Genomic DNA, 23,329 nt, shown 5'->3' with positions numbered 1-23,329 from the left:
ACACATGGCAGATGCCGCCCACCCTCATCGGAGGGTCTGCCGTACAAGGGCTGCACTCGGCTAGAAATAGCCACACGAAATTATTATTACCAACTGGTGCCGTAAGTTCACTGTTGGGAGAAATATGCCAAGAAAGCTTAAAAGAATTAAACATTGTTGTCTTGGAGTTTAAAAATGTGTTCTGAAATGCAAGGAAGTAAAAAAATGAGTATAAACAATACCTTGCTGACATCCATCGAGATTTTGCCTGTACTGACATACTGGCTTCATTCAGTGATATACTTTGCCAAATATTTTGATGGATTTGTTGACTTATTTTTTAAGAAAGACTCATTTTCTGTAGAAAATGTATTAGATACTTATTTGAATGTTGCCAGTACTGCAAGGTTGTAAAGATATAAGCAATATTCGTTTCTGATATTTCAGGTTAATGTCAGATCCAATCTTGGGAGTTTCAATCCAAAGAAAAGCCCTTAACTCACTTTGCTTTTTTCTTGAATCAGCTCACTGAGAACCAATTTTAAAGTGTTAAAGAGTGGTCACCACCTACCAAATCCTGGCCTGCAAGATTATGAACCCAGTTCGAAATTCCTCTGTATGGTATATGAAATTGTTGATGGAGCACAGGGTAACAACTCCGCTACATTATGCAAGCTGCATCCATCCTCGACCAATGCTACTGCCCTAGTGGCATTCACCAAGCTAAAAGTCATCTTCACTCCTGTATGTGCTGTTTAACAGCGAGTAGGAGGTCAGAGAATTTCCTCATCCTCCAGACATGGAGGTAACAATTTGGTTATGGAAACAAAGCCTTGCATTCTTGTGAAAGGGATTTCCTAAGGTTCAGTACATGATAAAAAGTTTCATAATAGAGTATGACAAATGTTAAATTATACCTCACTTTCTTAAATACCTTGAGGTGTTGCATTTTTTGAAATTTACAACAAAATTATATTGTTCTGAATATTAAAGCAATTTAACCAATTGCAACCAATTAACATTTAAGAAATATTTAAAACTGAACAGCAAACATTTAATGAAATATAATTCCAATTACAAAAGAAGTATAATTCTCTCACAATATACAACTATACAGTATATACAAATACAGTAACACATTAATTACAGAAGTCCCTATTTATACCAACAGCTGATTCTTATTACAAAACACAGACAAGCAAAATTAAGAAATTATTGTATGTTTATCTTTGAGGTTCACAAATGGAGAACACAAGTAAGGACTCTGATTTGTTTCTGTAAGCTCTTTCAACCTAAAACAGAACAAAAAGAGTTTCATTAAAAAAATATTTTCTGAATATAGTTCCAGTATACTAATCTGGTACCATCAAATGGGGTGAATTTGACTGCTGGGACAAAACTGAAAAAAAGCTGGATCATGTTCTAATATATTTTTGTTGATAAAAACTCTTATTAAAAAAGCATAGCAAATCTTCAATAGTGACTAAGTGACTATGATGTGGTAGGAAAGGGCTAGAAGTGGTAAGGAAGCGACCATCGCCTTAAGGTACGGCCCAAGCATTTGCCTGTTGTGAAAATGGAAAACCATTTTCAGGACTGCCGACAGTGGGGTTCGAGCTCACTAGCCCCCAAATGCACGCTGATAGTTATGTGACCCAAAACAAGCAGCCATTCACTTGGTCAAAATTTATTTAAGTCATGGCATACCTGCCAACTTTTGAAAAGGGCTATCAGTAAAACTCACGCGCGATAAAAACATCTAACGATTCTCGACATACCCTGGCTTATATAAATGGTCCGTTATTGGGCATTATGCCTTTGCTGGCAAGACGTAGTGTTTACAGTGCATTATGTCTTCTGGTATGGGCTAGAGCAATATTGTTACTTTCAGTGATCTGTCTCAGCTTTATCCTTGGCTTTGACAAGATGAAAGTGACTGAGGTATGAGTGATGCTAGTAATGCCATTCCTTATGCAGCCAGTCCCTGCTATGAATGGTGTAAAAATGTTGCTCATAGGGTCAGTTGGTGCATGAATTTCAGTGGGCTTGGCAGACTGATATGCAATAGCAACGTCTGGCTCGGTGAGGAAAGCAACGGGAGACTACCCCACTCCTCATTTCCCTAGTACACCTCTTCAGTGATACCTAGGCCATTTATGACAGCTGATAGCGGAGCTGTTGAGGATCCAACCAGCATTCGGGCTGAGGACTAAACATACATACATTGGACATTATAAATCCTCTAGCTAACTCATTCCTGGTTGCCAGCGTTTCGCCCTCATGTGCTAGGTTGGGCTCATCAGTTGGTACTTAGCACACCTAACAAGACGCTGGCTAGTGCATATTTCAGATTCCCTATGGCAGGGATGGCGAACCTTTTCCAACTAGTGTGCCATTTTAAGTCTTGTTTATTATTCTCAATTGTTGACTGTGCCACTTGTTATTTTCCTTTAAGGAATGGCTACACCCTACAACACCCTCCCCCCCGCGGCGACTTCCTTTCCAAATTCCCAATTATCCCATGCATGTCGTACTATCCAGTGAGACAGATAGAAACAGCTGCACTGATATTATTCCTTGGCGGAAAAGATGATACAGAAGAACTAGTTTGTTTTATGTAATATTCAATATTTTGTGACACAAACTCGCTTCTTTCTTCATTTGGCATGGAACAAACTTTTGAATGATTAGTCTCGAAACGGCGCTTTACATTAAATCTGAGGTATACAATTGTTTGCGAACACTGGCAACACTTCTTTCTGTCAGTCCGAATTCCCTTGTCCACTGTTCTTGAAAAATCTGGTCACTACCTTTGTTAAGTTTCTGTTCTTTTCAGCACCGAAAACATGTTTGCGAGGTCCGTATACGAAACCACCAGAAAACGACACTGTTATCTCACTTGACTTTTGGACGTACCATATCAATGTGGCTGTGTTGCCATATTGAATGTCCGGATGGAACTGGTATTTAGATTTTCGATATTTATTTCTTACACGTGGAACACAATAAGATATGTATTGTCTGTAGTACAAAACGTATATAAAAACATTACGTTCATGTGGCATGCCACCGAAATCGTGTTCGTGTGTCACCTAGCGACACGCGTGGCATAGGTTCGCCAACCCTGCCCTATGGGATTCAACATCTATGTCATCTCATAGCCAAGCAGGCATCAATTTTTGGTAAAGAGACAAAGTCTCTCATAGTGCATTGGCAATGCCGGTGGCTCCAAGTATCCTACGCAGTGGCCTCCACGGTATGCACTAGCCAGCGTCTTGGTAGGTGTGCTAGGTACCAACTGATGAGCCCAACCTAGCACACGAGGGCAAAATGCTGGCAACCAGGAATGAGTTAGCTGGAGAATTTATAATGTCCAATAACGGACCATTTATATTGGTATTATAAATTTTCCTCATTCGGGACAAATATTTCATTTTCCTTATGGGAATCAACATCTGTGTCATACCCTGGCTTGACGAAAATAATAATACTTCTGGGCTACAAAATACAATAAGTCGTGCTTTAAACAGGATACTTCAATGAAATCATATCTACTTACATCATAGGCCAATGATTTGTAGATGAACATAACAATCAAGAAGAAATCCATGTTAAACAGCAGCAGGTGTGGTGAATATTAGTTTGGAGTATACATAACAGGACTTCCTAGATAAATTAAGCAGATATGCGATAACTGAAAAAGGCTTTACACAATAAAACTTGTTTAACGCAACAAAGGCAAGAAATAATATAATGCACACTGCACTTGTACGCTAGTTCGACTTTAAAGTTATAGTTGTGGCCTTTTTAGCTTCCTGCAAAAAAAAAAAAAAAAAGCTCGAGAAAATATTTTGTCATAACAGGGACCAGAACTCCTGGTCTTCAAATTAAAATAGACTCCAGAGATTCATTGGACATGGATGATCTGAACTCAGTTCTATTTTTCTTCACAAGGCTGAAAACACCTTCACATTCTGCATTGCTATGGAGTATTGTGAGAATAGAGAGCATTATTCTAGAAATTCTGTTATTCTTAAGAAGTCCATTGGCTCCACAAATTTTTCATATTTGTGCCCAACTGGAATTGCTTGCAGCATCTTGATTTGCAACCAAATTGTCATCTACCTGAAGAGCTGTGAACTGCCTCTGAAGCTCATTCACCACCTCATCTGTAGTTTCATTCTCTTCCTTGCATAACATGATATGGAACTTTTCCATGAAAATACGAATGGAACAAAACTATGCATCTTCAATTTTGTCTAACCTAGCAACTTGAGCGTGTTTTAACACATCATCCTTGAGTGGAAACTTGTTCATGATGTAGTCAGTCACAGGCAGTACAAAATTAGTTTCTCACTGATGAAAATACAAGGGATTAATCTGTATCCTGGAGATAGTTCACTATATTCGAAGAATGCCAATAACTAACTCATCATCACTTCTTTGATTTTGAATCAAGTACTGTTTCCTGTTGGATTTATTCATGATAATCTACTATAGGAATATAGAGTATGAAAATGTCCAAGAACAAATGTCTTTATATATACTGAAACATCGGAAGGAACCTGGATCACTGGACTTCATATAAAATTATAACAAACACTCAAGGCAGTCAAACACTTCATTAAAACATGTCAAAGCACACAAAGTCTTAAACCATTAAATGAACACGACGCCAACCTCGTTAACAAAGAATATGCATATGGTGAAAAAACATACACACACGTGGAACAAACATAATTCTTCTTCTTCTTCTTTATAATTTAATTGGGCTTCGCTAATAGCGGTATACCCAGTCACTGGAACAAATGTAATTAGTCCAACGAATACAGGAAACTGCAGAGCACAAAGTTATAACACAAAAAATCTAACACTTCATTGAAATATGTCATAACCTTAAAAGGCCAAAACTTTCAAAGAACTCCAACTTTGTGAACAAAGACCACCACTCACCTGGTCAAAGAATATAGGTTAAATCACAACAAGCGAAGAGAGTAGAACAAAGAATCTGCGGAGCAGAGCCTGTCGACGCCTAAAATTCACATGGAAGAACTGTTAGCCCAGCTTTAAATTCAATTCCAATAACGACACAAACATCAAATGGTTAAAAATACCAATCATATCAAAGAATGAGTTACAGACTATCGTGGACTTGCCTTTGATACCCGTAAACAACCAAATGTACGGAAGTGGAGTGATTATCGAATGTTAACGTTTCAAATTTTTGTCCGTGAAGTCTTAAAATGACACCGTCCATCCGTAAAATCGTGAAATACTGCAATTTCCATAAATTTTACGGATAAACCGTAAAAGTTGGCAGGTATGTCATGGTAATGATTTCACTTACAGCATTTTGAACATTCATTTTAACCCTAGACCGGGTGCGCTGGTTGTTTTTGTCAACCAGCACGCTATTTTAAGCCATAATTACTAGAACTGTCAGTCTTTATTTTTTTTTTTTTTTGCTAGTTGTTTTACGTCGCACCGACACAGATAGGTCTTACGGCGACGATGGGACAGGAAAGGGCTAGGAGTGGGAAGGAAGCGGCCGTGGCCTTAATTAAGGTACAGCCCCAGCATTTGCCTGGTGTGAAAATGGGAAACCACGGAAAACCATTTTCAGGGCTGCCGACAGTGGGATTCGAACCTACTGTCAGTCTTTCACCACCTCGCAACTAATACCTTTGCTCTCACTCTTGACCTTCAGTTCAGTCGAGTTTCGACAACAGTGGAAGCGATACATGTGTAATTATTTCTAGCGAACTCTTCGAACCCGAAACTGGTTGACAAAGTCAACCGCACGCCTGGTCATTTAAGTAAAATGTATTTCTTTAAAATTTCCTTTCCTCTGTACTTTTTGGGTAATTGGGTAATTAGGCAAAGTCAGGCGTAATTACATGTAGTATATTTCTATTTTAGGTCTCGTTTTGTCAATGATGAAGACATACCTGACATTTTGAGCCAGTTGTCCAATGAAATAGAGGACTCTGCCTCGGATTTTTCAGATGGGGAGGAGGAAATTATAAACGTATCGGATCAGGATCATAACAGTGATACGGAGCAGGAGGCCGATTCGGACAGCGAGATCTATGAAGACACGAAAGGGAATTTATCTTCGGGAGAGATGGAGGAACAATGTGTTCCACGAAGGATATTTCAAAGCTTACTTCGAGGGTGAAAGCAAGGAATATTGTAAAAATACTGCCAGTACAGAAGGAGAGGCGAGGAAGATGTCAACAGAAATCGACTGTTTCATGCAGTTGATAAACGCTGAGATGGTCGATGAACTATTATACTGGACTAATTTGTATCATTTATATGTGTAAAGAAGTGGAATCAGAGATAAGGCTTCTTGCAGATGTTATTCTGTACAGAGTAATAAATAAGTTACAAGATTGTGAGCAACTGCAAAATGACCTTGATAATGTTGTGAGATGGACAGTAGGCAATGGTATGATGAACGGGGTTAAAAGTCAGGTTGCAAGTTTCACAAATAGGAAAAGTCCTTTCAGTTTTAATTACTGCGTTGATGGGGTGAAAGTTCCTTTTGGGGATCATTGTAACTACCTAGGTGTTAATATAAGGAAAGATCTTCATTGGGTAATAAATATGATTGTAAGGATGTAAAGGAGAGGGCACATAAGTCACTGGTAAGACCCCAACTAGAGTATGGTTCCAGTATATGGGACCCTCACCGGGATTACTTGATTCAAGAACTGGAAAAAATCCAAAGAAAAGCCGGTTGATTTGTTCTGGGTGATTTTCGACAAAAGAGTAGCGTTACAAGAATGTTGCAAAGTTTAGGACTAGGGTGAAAGGAGACTAGCTGCATGACTAAATGGTATGTACAATGAATCAATAACAGTAAATTTCCACTTTTTGTTACTTATATTTGCATTAAGCAAATCAATTAATCATATAGAGTACATGTTTCATTCCATTTGGAACATCTTCAACTGTATTACAATGTTCAAGTGACATTACAAAGTATTTATTTACTTAAAATCTACGTGAATTTAAGAATTAAAATAAATCAAAATCAATGTGGGTGGTTGAATGGGGCGGTGAAATGGGAGGGAATATGGATTTACTTATTTTAGCCTATTATAAAAAACTATATTCTTCTGAACATATCTTATAAAAAATGTTTATGTTTCTAGCACTTTTCCACTATGACATATATTCTGCTTGTCTACTAATAAAAAGTTTTTGAAAAATAATTTTCCTTTGTCACTGTTCTATATTTTACAAGGATGTTCTATTCATTTGTTCCTTCCAAGGCAAATGTTTGTTTTAATTTTATTAAAGTGTCTCTTGAATTCAATTAATTCAGGATCCCTGAAGCTGATTGCTGTCATACTATTATTAAAAGAGCTTCCCCGAAATCTGGAATGAAATAACATGGGAGATAGCTTTAAAAGAGTGTGTTTACTCTGCACGAGGAAACCTAGTATATAAAAGATTGGTTTCATACCTTGTTGGCAAAATCTACTCTTCCTTATCCCGTCTTATATTTATGTCTAAAAAATTTATGGAACCTTCTTTTTCTACAGTAAACTTTACTCTGGAATTTAATGAATTTACAATATTGAAGATATTATCACTATTGTTCACTCTTCGATCTATTACTATAAAAGTGTCTTCTACAAAGCGTATCCATAGATTGAGACCCTCTATTTGTCCTATTATTTTGGTCTGCTCAAGATGATCCAGATAAATGTTGGCTAAAATGCCTGCCAGAAGTGGGAGCTTCCATAGGGAGGCCTTCCTGTCTGTATTTCTTTAAATAGGCCAAAATAACTAAATCCATTTTCCCTCCCGTTTCACCACCCCATTCAACCATCCACATTGATTTGAATTTATTTTTATTTTTAAATTCACGTACATTTTAAATATAACATGGTACTTGTGTTCTTATGAAAATAAATACTTTGTAATTTCACCTAAGCGTTGTAATACAGCTGAAGATGTTCCAAATGGAATGAAACATGTACTATATATGATTAATTGATTTGCTTAATGCAAATGCAAATATAAGTATCAAAAAGGTGGAAATTTACTGCTATTCATTCACTGTAAATAGGATTTGATACGGGAAATGAAGCTGATTTCTTGCAATAAGTGGTATGTTCCGAGCCGTCAGTGGAGAGATGGCGTGGAATGACATCAGTAGACGAATAAGTTTGAGTGGTGTCTTTAAAAGTAGAAAAGATCACAATATGAATATAAAGCTGGAATTCAAGAGGACAAATTGGGGCAAATATTTATTTATAGGAAGGGGAATTAGGGATTGGAATAACTTACTAAGGGAGATGTTCAATAAATTTCCAATTTCTTTGCAATCATTTAAGAAAAGCTAGGAAAACAACATATAGGGAATCTGCCACCTGGGTGACTGCCCTAAATGCAGATCAGTAGTGACTGATTGATATGTGGAATGCCCAGTTTTGCAACAGGAAGGCTGCTACTTGAGTAGTTGCCATCATTATTTCGAAACTCATCCGAAACTGCATGATGAATGATCGAAGAAGTTATGGGAACATTTCTTTTTCTCCACTTTGGATCCAAAAATATTGGGATTTGTAAATTATGCAAGGGCATTAAATATGCAAGACTATACAGTAGTTCACGTCTAGCCAGTGGCAAGAACACCAGGATCTCTTATTAGAGATAAGAAACATGGATCAGACTCAAGTTTATTTTGATATGTGAAGAGTCAATTATTAACATTAAAGAAGCTTCAAGGGGACTTGTCAAAATTATGAGAGCTGAAAAATTATTTATGCACAGTGTGAGGTCACCGCCTGGAGCCCTGCTGAAGAAGACACTTTTGTAGTCACTTTAATTACACTATAAAAAGCAAGCTGTTCTGAATGAACACCTACGCCGCAATAATATGGAAGGGCTAATGCCTGTCCTCTCCATGAACATACTGTTGAAAAATCACACAAGGCATGAACAGTGTGCGAGTGGATAGCTTGAGCCTGAGGACACATCAGGCAGCAAATCATTGACTGAAGTACAAGAAAACTGGAATTTCGTGTATGTTGGATGGATCGGAAGATGTCATGAGAAACCAACAATTCTGTAACTTGGAAGGCAGTGATAGCAGAGACCATGATGATTGTGATGATGGAATGTAACAACAGATAACTTCAATTAAGTTTGATAGTGTCTTATGATAATAGTAAAAGAGTCAACTTTTAAGTTAAAATGTAGAATATGCCTAATTCTAGTTTTATTTATTTCAGATGCTATACTTGAACATTAAATTAGAGCTACTCAATGGATAACCTTAAAAAAAAAAAAAAAAAAAAAAAAAACACACACACACTCTTATGTAGGAAAAAATATAAATGTTAATGACCAGCGGCAATATCATCTCCATCTATAAACAAGAAACTGTATTTTACTCAGATAATAAATCTGTTTTGTAATATATTTTTAAGGATGTTACAATTTTACGAGGGGTGTTTGAAGAGTCCGTGCAAAAATAAAAACTACTTACGTGTTTGGGGTAAACTTTTTTTATTATTCGACACAGTCTCCTTTTAGGCTTATACACTTCGTGCAACGATGTTCTAGTTTGTTGATCCCTTCCGAATAATAGGATTTGTCCAAGTCTGCAAAATATCCATTACTGTTTGCAATCACCTCCTCGTTTGAATAAAATCTTTGTCCCGCCAGCCATTTCTTCAAATTGGGGAACGAATAGTAGTCTGAGGGAGTCAAGTCTGGAGAATATGGAGGATGTGAAATGAGTTGGAATCCTATTTCCATTAATTTTGCGACCACAACTGCTGAGGTGTGAGCTGGCGCGTTGTGATGGAAAAGGACTTTCTTGTGGGCCAATCACGGGCGTTTTTCTTGCAGCTCGGTTTTCAAATGGTACAATAACGATGAATAATATGTACCTGTAATAGTTTTACCCTTTTCCAGATAGTCGATGAGGATTATCCCTTGCAAATCCCAAAAGACAGTCGCCACAACCTTTCCGGCCGAAAGAACGGTCTTCGCCTTTTTTGGTGCAGATTCCTCCTTGGTAACCCATTGTTTAGACTGTTGTTTGGTCTCAGGAGTATAGTAATGTATCCATGTCTCAACCACAATGACGAAATGATGCTTAAAGTCCTCCAGATTCTTCTGGAACAGCTTCAAACCATCCTTGCAACACTTCACATGATTCCGTTTTTGGTCAAGCGTGAGCAATCGCGGCATCCATCTTGCGGATAGCTTTCTCGTGTCCAAATGTTTATGCAAAATATTATGTACGCGTTCAGTCGAGATGCCCACAGCACTAGCAATCTCACGCACCTTAACTCTTCTGTCATCCATCACCATATCATGGATTTGGTCAATGATTTCTGGATTCGTAACCTCCACAGGCCATCCAGAACTTTCATCGTCACTTGTGCCCATATGGACAGTCCGAAAATTTTGAAACCACTTATAAACTGACCTAATCGAAGGTGCAGAGTCACCATAATGTTTATCAAGCTTTTCTTTAGTCTCCTAAGGCGTTTTGCCTTTCATAAAATAATGTTTTATCACCACATGAAATTCTTTTTCGTCCATTTCTTGAAAATCACTTGACTTCCTTGATTCACACGAGTGCCAAACACAAATAGACCAATATGGCTGAAACTTGGTGTGCTTTCATTTAAGAGATGCTACTAACTAAACATGACCTCGATACATGCCGGTGGTGCCATCTCTCGGACTTTGCACGGACTTTTCAAACCACCTTCGTACGAATTCATGTTTTGCTACCACAGTCATTTTTGAGATATGTGCACAGAAGACTATCCCCTGTTTTTCAGCATTAAATAACAGATAAAAATTAGTCTTTTATGCTAGTAAATATGGTAACTGCCCTTGAAGGGTGTTAATGTACAAAGATACCCAGTCCCCTATGTTACAGGCTAGTTCTTATGCCTCATGTTGATATTTTCTTTTCAGAAATTGAACTAGATATTCAGTACAATACTTACCACTCCCAAATTTTCATTTAGGTGTAGATGCATAAAGTGGCAAAGTGGAATGTTCTCGAGAAGATTCATAGGACATTCTGGATTCTACTGTACGACTACTTGAACAAATGGTGTTTAACGCTTCAGGGTTTGTAAGGTAGTAAATCCACAGTAACCTTCTCTTTTTTATGAATGGATGCAATGCCATGTCCGTCTGTAAACAAGAAAAATACAGAACATGATGTTCACCAGTCTTAGCTACATGGATAGAAACTTGCAAACAAGAATTTTTAAAACATTTTGGATTCCCGTATCAACATACAAAACAAAAAATGATAAAAGGATGGATATCTTCAATGTCGATACTGCTCTGATATACATTTTTAATGCCTACTGATGGCGAGTTAGTTTTTGTAAATTTACAGAAAACTTATCCTCAGTTCTAAAGCAGAGTGTCTTCTGAGGCTGATAGTCATACTGGTTTGCTACCGCCACACTAATACGACCACAGTGCATCTGGAATATATCAATAATAGCTAGGCTTTCTTCGATTGATGCATGAAAGAAGAATCTGCCAATCTTGCTTTGGAGCAGTTTATGTACAGCTAGTCTTAAGAGAAGCATCTTGTGCTCCAGAACAAGCATGGAGAGGGTAGGACCTTACGTCCTGCTTGTAGTCCCTGTAACTTGTAATGCCCCAGCTTGACGAAAATAATACTTCAGGGCTACAAAATACAATAATCCATGCTTTAATCAGGATTTGTAGATGAACATAACAATCAAGAAGAAATCCATGTTAAACAGCAGCAGGCATGGTGAATATTAGTTTGGAGCATACATAACAGGACTTTCTTCATAAATTAAGCAGATATGTGATAATTGAAAAAGGCTTTACACAATAAAACTTGTTTAATATAACACAGGCAAGAAATAATATAATACACACTGCAAATCACATGCTAGTTCGACTTTAAAGTTATAGTTGTGGCCTTTTTACCTTCCTCCACAGATTCATTGGACATGGATGATCTGAACTCTGTTCTATTTTTCTTCACAAGGCTGCAAACAAGTTCACATTCTGCATTGCAATGGGGTATGGTGAGAATAGAGAGCATTAATTCGGTTATACTTACGAAGCCCACTGGCTCCACAAGTTTGGCAAATCAGGCATTTACAGATTAAAGTGCCAGTCTTGTTTACCAAGCTACAGTGGACAGACAGGAAGAAGGTACATCAAACACATTAATGCAGTCAAACACAACAGACATTCAGCCATGGGTCTACACATGCACGAGTCCAATCATAAATTCTCCGATATAGACAAGGATCCACAAATTATTGAAACCATGGAAAAGGGACCTCTACTCAATATCAAGGAAATGTTTTACATATCGGTAGACCAACAAGTCAATTTTAGTCATAATCTGAACGAATCCACCAAAAATACAAACATTCTTTATGAGGCCATCCATCCCCTCATACTCAAGACATATCTAGGCAGAATGGCGCGACAACAAATGACAACAAATCACTCCCCCACTCTCGCACACCTCAACCGACACAAAGCAAGTCATTGCCCTTCCCCCTGCTCTCTCCTCCCCCTCCCCCCCTCTCCTAGCCAACAATAAGCACCACACACACTCAAACACAGTCGAACAGAGCGCATCCCACTCTTCTAACGGCAGGTCAACGTGAACAGGAACAAGGGTGAGTAAGTACTATTCAAAGCACTTTATAACCAAACCCAAACACACACATAAATTTCTCATTTCTTTTCTTTTTCCTCAGACATCCACCTTTAATGACACAGTGCCATAAACCACGGCCATACCATCATCAATTCTTACATCAACAACAATAGTACACGACAGTTTCAACTTCAAAAGCAGATGTTCCATAATGAAGGATGTTCCCCCAACCCCTCAGCTAATTTAATCTACCAATTATTCTTAACATCAGCTCTCCACAAGACCAACAAGTTTGATCCATGCTCTACAAAAGCACTGCAAGATTACATGACCTAGAACAAAGCAATTTCTACATTTGTCATATATTTCTTTGTTAAATGTGTTTTATTTCAACTAATTCATGTGTTTTCAAGTTGACTGAAACAAGATCGACAAGTCTGTTCCGTTTTCTACAAACACACGGCAGTATTTTTAACCCAGATCCAGGAACTTTCTTAAAGTGCCAAGCATTTCATGTCATTGTGTATATAATTTGTCATGTTTTATGTCAACCTACTGAAATGTATTTAAGCAATCCTCATGATGATTGTTATCAGATTCCCTTTGATTTAATTATTCTGCAAGAACTGAAAATGACTCCAAGGGAGTCTAAACCAGTCTTCACTTAATACATTTCAAATATTTTACATTGTTTTGAATGGTGGAACATCCCTCAAACCCTATTATATTAGTTATACGTCAACACGGAAATGAAAATCATAACCTATGATCATTAAAATATGTCAACCTTAAAAGGCCAAAACATTCAAGGAACACCAGCTTCGTGAACAAAGAACAACATCTCGTAGTCAAAGAATATGGGTTAAATCAAAACAAGCAAATGGAGCAGAACAAAGAATTTGTGGAACAGAGCCTTTTATCCCGGCTTTCAATTCAATTCCAATGACAACACAAACATCACACGGTTAAAAGTACCAGTCATATCAAAGAATGAGTTATCGAATATTGTGGACTTGCCTTGAAACTTCAACCCATGCAAACAATCGACTGTACGGAAGTGGGGTGATTAACGAATGTTCAAGTTTCAAATTTCTGTCTGTGAAGTCTTAAAATGACACCATCCATTCGTAAAATAATGAAAGTTGCTGTGATTTTTACAAGATAGAATTTCCCAAAAAAAAAAAAAAAAAAAAGGTGCTGGAAAAGAGCATGATCCAGTGAAAAATATTAATTGTTTATTTATATATCAAACAGTAAAAGCTTAATCATTGTGTCTGCAAGTGATACATCAATATGCACTAGGTGTTTGTACCAATATGGAAATTTTTTTTTTTTTTTTTTTTTTTGCTAGGGGCTTTACGTCGCACCGACACAGATAGGTCTTATGGCGACGAAATATGGAAATTAAAAAAGTTAACTGAACAACTAGAGCCTCCGTGGCTTAGACGGTAGCGCGTCAGCCTCTCACTGCTGGATACCGTGGTTCTAATCCCGGTCACTCCATGTGAGATTTGTGCTGGACAAAGCGGAGGCGGGACAGGTTTTTCTCCGGGTAATCCGGTTTTCCCTGCCATCTTTCATTCCAGCAACACTCTCCATTCTCATTTCATAGCATCTATCATTCATTAATAAATCACTTTGGGAGTGGTGACCCCATCGTACTAACAGCCTATATCTGCTTCATTCATTACATCCCTGACCCGGTCAAGGACTGGAAAACAGGTTGTAGGTTTTCATTTTCAACTGAAAAACTATCTATGCAATTTTTGATCTACAGATTCACTGTGGTACCAAAAGTTCATTGTCAACATAACTGTTCCTATTTCTTCTCCCTGAAATCTGGAAACCCTGAATTGAAGGCACCTGTACTAGAAAGGACAATAACTTGATATGATGGAGATACAGAAAATGAAGACTGGTTCCCCTTTACCACTGTGTCAGAAATCAAGCAATCATGCTACAAGTTTTATGTAACAGCTAAAACTGATTTCATAGCTAATGGATCTCATATTTTACCTGGAAATAAAATCATGGTCCATGACATTTCCATTTAAAACAAGGCAGCCGGAGAGGACTCCACAGTGGCTGAACTCTGAAAAGTTGCCAATAGAAAAGCAGTGAACAACCTCCTCACTGGGATGATTCAGAACATCTGGGGAACTGAGAAGTTGACATCTGACTGGACCTTAAAAGCTGATCCACACCCTTTCCAAGAAATGAGATTTTATAGACGTGAACTACCAAGTAACATACGAGGTATTGTCTATGGCCTTACTGACAAGGGCAGAGAATCAACTAGATGGTCAACTGGGGGAAATACCAGAGAAGCTTTAGGAAGAGCTGATCTTATGCTGAGCAAATTTCCAACCTCACAACAGTACTAGCCTACTCTTAAGATCAGAAACCACAAGGCAGTAGTCATGTTTGATTTTAGAAGGTCCTACAACTCTGTGGAAAGACAAGCCCGTAGTAAAATTCTCGAGGAACTAGAACTAAACAACAAAAACTCAGGACTCATTCCGCAAACCCTCATTGACAAATATCATCATCATCATCATCATCATCATCATCATCATTCCTTGTTCAGCTCCTGCCGTGTTGGGATGTTTATAGCACCTTCCTCTATCCAACCCAAGTTTTCTTCTGTAACTGTGTTCCAGTCCATGTTTCTTCTAATTATACTATTCTTGATCATTTTCAGCCACCTTAGTCTGGGTGACCCTCCTATCTGGGGCTCCATCATCTGCTCTGGTATCCTTGCCTCTTCCATCCTCTTAACATGTTCAGACCATTTCAGTTTATCTTCCTCCATTCTGTCATAGCTTTTCCACTCCAATTTCCTTCCCAACATCCTCATTTCTTATTCTGTCCATTCTTGTCTTTCCTATTGGATTTCTTAAAAAATTTCATTTCACTGGCCTGGATTTTATTCTCCTGCCTTTCTGAGAGTGTTCAGGTTATAGTTGCATATGTCAGTATTAGACAGTAGTATATCTTATATATCACCTCTTCAGACTTCGCACCAGGTTTCTCACATTCTGGGTAGAACACATTATACTGTTGAATCCTTTTACTGATCTCCATGACCAACTCTGCATCAGTTCGCCTCCCAAGTACTTGAAGCTCTCCACAATTTCAAGATAACGTCTCTTTATTTTTATAATTACTTTCCTAGTCAACACCCTTGTCTTGCTCTTTTCCACGCTGAGTTTCATTCCATAATTTTCAATAATTTCACTCAACATGTTGAGTTGCACTTGTATTTCCTTTCTGTTTACTCCCCACACCGCAATATCAGCTCCCTGTCCCTGTTTTCTTCAAAATTTCATCCATAACCATTATGAATAACAGTGGTGATAGCACACTTCCTTGTTGGAGTTCAGTTTCATTCCAAAACCATTCTGTCCACCCCACTTGTATCAGGACAGTGCTCAATTTTTGTACATTGCTTGCACATATTCTATCAATTGTTTTCCAAATTCCTCCCATTGCTTTACTTCCCATACTTTTGCTCTGGGGACACTACTGCAAACATTTTCTACATCTAGGAATGTTATCACCAGATCTCTTCTAGAGCTGTTGATCAATTAAAAATTTTGAACAGTTAACCAAATATCTTTAATTGATTAATTGGTTGATTAACCAAATTTTAATCTGCTTTACACAGTATAAACACCTGACATAATATATTTTTATAATCTGATAACGCTATAAAGAAGACGTTCTTTTATATTTTAATTGTATTGGTAGCATGCAAGTAATAAAAAAAATAAAAAGCAATTAAGTTAATATTTTTAATATACTGTAGCCTATATCAATATAATGATGCAAAAATTTGAAACTGTGAAGTTGAGAGTTAGTTAAATTCACACATCTTTGTTCCAGAACTTCAGACATGTCAGGGCGTAGACATGTTCTTAGTAACAATATTTCCAGCATCACTGAACACACTCACAGAGAAATGAAATAGCTGGAATGCAAAGCAATTTTTTCATTATGCATGTGAGATGTGAAAGCTTGTTCCGACTGTTTTTTCCACCACTGCAGAGGGTCTGCAAAATCATCATCTAGTTCCACCAATGACTTTCAGACTAATCTCCACCACAAATGGTGCCAAACTCTAAACCGAAATGGCATGACCAGAATCCGGTTTGTCTTAGTTTAAAAATTCAATTTTCTCTTTTTGCTGCATCATTTTACTGGAACTTGTACTCAATCCATATCTCTTCAAAATTCTTTCCACACAGATTCTCAGTCTTTTTTTTTTCAATACATCTAAGATTTAAATCTAGGTTCGAGAGCAGTAGATTTCCCGGTATGTCTTCAAATTACACCAATCATTTATCCTAGCCATTAATCCTCCACAATATTCTTTACAGGTACTGAGAATCCATATTGGAGCAATCTAAAAATATAATTTCAAATGTGTTACTGCAGGCAATACCACACTACCTGTTACATATTTGCTACCACCAAGGATGCCTGATATTTCTCAACATGGCTGAAGATACACAAACATTTTTTCCATCATCTCCCACTATTTGTTGTTAGAGGTCTGATATTAGAAGAGTGGGTTAACAACAACGACATCTATAATACCCTTTTTAGCTTTCATAAGGCTCTCAAACATGAAATATGTCCTACTCCAACAAGTATCTATGTCGTGTTTTATATTGACCAATTTCACTGTTATGAACCACTCGTATGTTGTAGTACTCTCCAAGCTGAATTTAAAGAACTTACATCTGTTTTTTCTTTCTCTCTTCTGTTCTCTTCCAATATCTTCTCAAATTCCCGGATTTTCAGTTGAGCAGTCTGGGAGAGTTCCCAGTCCAGACTAAAATGTATAAGTTTCCTAGTTGGCCCAGAGAAAACAAACTTCTCAAGTTCTCTGATGCACTTATCACTGAAAGAAAATAAATTAATAAGCAATGAAAACATGGAAGAAACAATTGATAAAGATTAATCTAAAAAATCCACAGTTATAGCCCACAGGAAAAATAAATAAGCTTCAAAATTTGAAAAATTTAAGACAATGGGAAATAGATTCTGGACTGGAATACAAACTTACTTTGCATCTTTGTAGAAGTATATACAAAAATTACATAGCAGAAGAATATTGTTAACTCGCAGGAGATGGGGCATGCATAAATAGGATATGAGAGCGGTCAGGTGGCACCATTGTCGATGTGTAGTGTGCATTTCATGGGCATGAGTTTTGTAGCTAGGTGGCGTTTAAGTGAAGAGTGTCTATTTCACTGCCCTAAAGCATGTTTTCAAAAGGTGATCAGTGTTCGTGGATTAAAATAGAGGTCGCCTGGGGCAAAAATGCATCAGAATGTTATCAAGGATAACGTGAAGCCCGTGGTGAGAATGCATTCCCATACAGGATGGTTGCATGATTGGTCAAGGCGTTTTGTGTGGCTCGGAATGAGACCATGGATTTGCACTGCAAAGGTCGGCCGTCCATTCCTCAAGATCACATCGACATCGTGAGCGGTCTCATTTCCGCAGACTATCAATGGACTGTCCGGGAATTATCCATAGAGGTTGGTCTCTGTCATCAAACTGTGTCACACATACTGACTAAATATCTCAACATGAGGAAAACTGCATCCTATTGGATTCCACATAGACTCACCGACGTACAGAAATGGTACCGGTATGCACTGGCTGGCATCCACCTGGACAACCGCAAATGAAGGAGACTCATTTCTATAGCTTATTGTTGCTATTGACGAGACGTGAGCATGAGTCTACGAGCCCAAATTAAAGCGTCAATCGAATGAATGGCGTAAGACTTTGACCTATTTCCGAAGTTGAAGGGACCCCACCAAGACCGCTAATTTCCTCACGTGGCATCTGTACAGAAAAATGAGGAATATATTAGAAGAGACTTACATTCTTGCTGTGTTGTGGAGGGCACAACTGCCAAAACAATATTTGCATATTTTTCATACATTGAGTGTATTTTGAATGAAGAATAAAAAGACCATTTTTGGATATGATTTTTGGCATAGATTTTATAGTTATTTACAAAATATAATATTAAAGCACAAATCTTCTCTGTCCTTTCATCATAATCTTAATCAGATGGAACAGGGTTAGAACACAGAGAATTCCTCCCTGTATTCAATCCAGTTTGCATCGCCCCAAGCTATTCTTTACAAATCTACCGATCAATACGTGGGTCTTTCATAGCCTCCCTTTCATTTGTAATTCCATAGCTTGTTTCAATATACTTTCTTCATTTATTTATTGTGTTTAAACCAGGGTAGTAATTTTTGATCATATTATCAAAAAGTGATTATACCTGTCTTCACATCCCACTCTATCTACCCACGTCTTCAGTAAATACTGAATTACAAATAGTATTTCTGCTGCCTGTGACCACAATTACAGTTACAAGGGGGTAATTACCTTGTTTTTGATCTTAAAACAATAATCACAACCACACCGCTATCCAATTTAAAACCCCCCTGTTTAGGTTACTTGTGTATTCAAAATTTCACATAAATTATGGGGCGCCGGGGTGAGTGGCTCAGACGGTTGAGGCGCTGGCCTTCTGACTCCAGCTTGGCAGGTTCGATCCTGGCTCAGTCCGTTGGTATTTCAAGGGGCTCAAATACGTCAGCCTCGCTCCAGTAGATTTACTGGCACGTAAAAGAATTCATGCGGGACTAAATTCCGGCACCTCGGCGTCTCCGAAAACCATAAAAGTAGTTAGTGGGATGTAAAGTAAGTAACATTATTATTAAATTTTGTGGCTATCACTCTAGTTATTATCACTAACATATCATCCTATTTGTAACTCCAGAGTTTAGTGCTGTCAATATCTGCTTCTTCCTTTATATGATTATAAAAAATCTATAACAGACACATAAGAAACAGTTTTACTGGTTTCAATTCTTTTAAATTAACAATTATATGACAATCTGTTATTCTTGCCTTTCCTTTGGTGTACCTCCTATTTACCCCAACTTTCATTGTTTTCATCTGGCACTTCTTTTCTATGATATTTCTTTCTCGCTCTCATTTGACCTTGTTGTCTCTTACTCTCATCTGTTCTGACGTTCAATCACATACTACTTAACTCTGTTTATTTCATTTTCAGCCAATCATAGGCATCTTGTAACTTTTTGTTTGTCCAATAAAATGAGAGGGACCGAGCTCGATAGCTGCAGTCGCTTAAGTGCGGCCAGTATCCAGTATTCGGGAGATAGTAGGTTCGGACCCCACTGTCGGCAGCCCTGAAGATGGTTTTTCTGTGGTTTCCCATTTTCACACCAGGCTGTACCTTAATTAAGGCCACGGCCACTTCCTTCCCACTCCTAGCCCTTCCCTGTCCCATTGTCGCCATAAGACCTATCTGTGTCGGTGCGACGTAAAGCAACTAGGAAAGAAAAAAAAAAAAAAAAAAAAAAAACAGAAATGAGAGGGTGTGTCCAGATTTAGTCCACACACTTTGTCTCGGGTATAAAAGCTGTCGCTTTTTCAAGTTAACTTGTCTTATTGATCGCTGAATTACTGAGTGTGTGTGTGTGTGTGTTTTAAGAGAGGAGACGGGGATCCTCATTCTTTGACAGGCAGAACATCAGCCCAGGTAATGGCCACCAGTTTTCTATCTCTGTAGTTATCTCTGCAAGCTGAACTCGAGGGGAAGGTAGTTAATCTATTCTGATTGTCGAGCTCTGTCAGCTTGCAGGGATTACACTACCATATTCTAACTTCGATATTTCTAGACAGACTGTAGTAGCTGAAGAACTGAAAGCAAAAATCCAATTAGAATAGACTTTGAACAGTGTCACCAATTGGCAGGTCTCATTGAGGATCACATCCACCTGTTTGGCATCATAGGACGAGTACAAAAATTGGACATGTATCCTATGCGACAGAGTAACAAAGGGCCACTGCAGATGTGTGAATAGTTTGTGTGGATGTATAATAGGATGGAAAAAGAAAAGGTCCAAAATCAAGTCTAGGGGTGTACTGGAGTGCAGCAAGAAAGCCTACATTGGAGATTTCTGTGACTTCCTGAACTGTACACCAGAAGCTGTACGTTACACAAGCCATATGGACTTATCTTTGCAGTACTCGGATCTTTATTTCGTATTATGTTACAATTTATATTTACTGATGTGTATATTCGATAAACAAACAAACAAACAAACAAATAAATAACCTTTAAATTTACACACACTGTACACAATATTGCATGTAAGGAAACCTTCGAAATGACATGAAAACCTCCTGAGTCACTCGTTAGATATGGAGCAATAGTAATGCTTGACATGGAAATTTATGTTCTAAAGACAGGGGGTACAATGACAGGAAACAGACCACGCTGAAGTGAAGATTCTACAGGGAAGTAGGGAGCTGTTTTGTTCTTACTGCTTTATATCAAACTTTATATATACATTCTCGTGGCACAGAGACAACATTCAAATGGACCTTAAAAGGTACTTTTGGTGTGGTACATTTTGAAGTAAGGATACACGCAAAGTGCTACACCACACCACATTCATCACCAAGGAAATTCGATCTTGATGCCTTCCCTTCTTCTCGGAGCACACTTTGCACCTGCGAGATGATCCTTTCTGAGACCAACGTTTAGAACTTTAGAGAGACGTGTAATGCTGGTAACCCGTCTGCCATGATTAGTGGATGGTAGTTCTGGGTTCATGTCTTGAGCAGCGTGTATTAGATTTCTAAGAAGTAGCTCGCGAAACTGCTTATGAGACAGCTTTCCTTCACACGACATGTGAATGATGAAGGCTTTCAAAATAACTATGTTCAACAGATGGAAAAATAGTTTCTTTGTCCACTTCCATGTTTGGCAGGAAATATCTTAATTATTGGCCATACGGTCACTCTTGTCACAATAACCCACATGTGCATTGTAGCTCTCGATTATTGCAGGCTTCAGTGCAATCCCATTGTCATCCATACAGACCGGATGGTTGGGGTTATGCATGTTAGTTAGCAAATACACTACCCTATCTTATCTTTCCAGCTTAATGCACACAGGTTTCCCTTCACTTCACTAAAATTATCTCCCTTCTTCAGTTTCAAATCTTTAGGTCTGAAATTTTTCAGCATGTCCTTCCGGTTATGTCGGATGGTGCCACAGCTGTTTACTTTCCTTCCATGTAAATCATTGAATAGGACAGGAGAGGAAAAGTAATTGTCCATGAACAATTTATAATTTATGGCCTACAACCTCTACTTTCCTTGTTAGCTGCAGAACAGTTCCATGCGTAGAATTCATGTTCGCTGTGGCATTTTGCCATTGTTTCCCAAGGTAGACCGCCATATCGTATGTGTAACCATTTCTCTCGCAGAGCTTGTACAATTTTATACCAAACCGCTTATATGTTTTTGGTATGTACTGCTTGAAGATCACTCTGCCTTTGAATAGGACTATCACTTCATCAGCTGCTAGGTGTTCTGTTGGGTTGTAAACTGAAGAAAATTTGTCATCCGTTTTGTAGTTTCCAAAGTCAATCATAACTGGGGTCATTTTGTCAGGTGGGTTGTCATTTGCGAAATGTAGAACCCTAAGAATGTGGAGAAAGTGGTCACGTTTCATTGTATTTGAATAGAAAGGAGTGTAATGCTGCTCTTGGGAAGACTAGTAATCCTTCACTGTGTCTCTCTGGCAGTGACCCATCTGTACAATTATGGCCAAGGAACGGTACAGTTCATGCATTTGAATTTCCGCTGTTAATGATCTGCACCTACAGTCTGAAATGGGTAACGGTTTGTCTCTCCAAGAAGTATTCTGAAAGTTCATCGGTAAATATCAATTTAAAAATGTCTAGTGAAGGCGAGTCTGAATTGAAATGTTCATTCCCTAAGAGATAAACCAGCGGGGAGGGCCAGTAAACATGCACATTTGCTTTGTCTCTGGGAAGTCTGTCTTTCCATTCTGAATTACCCACATCACTTTCACTCTCACTTCCACACACAACACTCTTCCCAGGTTTTTCCGATTCAGATACAGTTAACACATCTCCACCGGAATCCGAGTCCATCAAAATTTCCCACACTTCGTCCTGGCTAACAGAACGGAACACTCTCACACGTCCAGCCATGTTCACAGCTTTTAAGGAACTAATTGCTTTATTAGTAGTGGGAAAAGCATCTGCCAAATTCTTCTGCGCATTTTCATAAGCCGTAATTCACGGCATCATTATAGTGAGTCATATATTAGTAACAAAACGAGTAGATAATTTTCATAAGCCAGAATTCATGGCAAAATGAGAGATAAATTAGGTGGTTGATGTATCGACCGCTCCTCCCTTTGGCAGGGTTTGGCTATGGTTGAAATTTCGATCGCTCGTCCTTTTCGAGGGGTAATTTTCTGGTTGATATTTCAACGAGCTCGTCCGATAAAGGTTAAATGAAAGAAGTATGGAAAGTGGCAAATATGAGAAAGTGAATGAGGCATTTTATTTTTGGGTTAGGCAGCAATGGAAAAGAGGAATACCCATTTCAGAACCTATTTTGCAAGAGAAAGCCATAATGAATTTCAAGAGGAGCCTGGATTTACTACTAGAGTTAGCTGGCTCGACAGGTGGAAGCAGCACTACAGCATCAGATGGTTAAAAGTTTGTTGCGAATAACTCTCTACTGACTTGGAAAATGTTGATAAATTCAAGGAAAAATTTTGGGATCAAATTTACAACTGTG

The 23,329-nt window shown here is 38.2% G+C and overlaps 1 protein-coding gene across 3 annotated transcripts in view; it reads right to left on the bottom strand.

Moving 5' to 3' along the window:
- Positions 1 to 1,025: 1,025 nt before the first annotated feature.
- LOC136877253 (uncharacterized) overlaps positions 1,026 to 23,329 on the bottom strand; it is a 285,454-nt gene continuing 263,150 nt past the window's right edge. For all 3 annotated transcript variants that reach the window (XM_067151121.2, XM_068228579.1, XM_067151120.2), the window contains exons 10-12: positions 17,381 to 17,543; positions 10,971 to 11,163; positions 1,026 to 1,271 (exon numbers count right to left, since the gene is read on the bottom strand). In XM_067151121.2, coding sequence (XP_067007222.2) covers positions 10,984 to 11,163; positions 17,381 to 17,543 — 343 coding nt within the window. In that variant the 3' untranslated portion in view covers positions 1,026 to 1,271; positions 10,971 to 10,983. The remainder of the gene's footprint in view (positions 1,272 to 10,970; positions 11,164 to 17,380; positions 17,544 to 23,329) is intronic.

Source organism: Anabrus simplex, chromosome 7 (genome assembly GCF_040414725.1).
Source record: "Anabrus simplex isolate iqAnaSimp1 chromosome 7, ASM4041472v1, whole genome shotgun sequence".
NCBI lineage: Eukaryota > Metazoa > Arthropoda > Insecta > Orthoptera > Tettigoniidae > Anabrus > Anabrus simplex.
The sequence above is the reverse complement of the archived record's forward strand: the minus strand, read 5'-3'. Positions and strand labels throughout refer to the sequence as shown.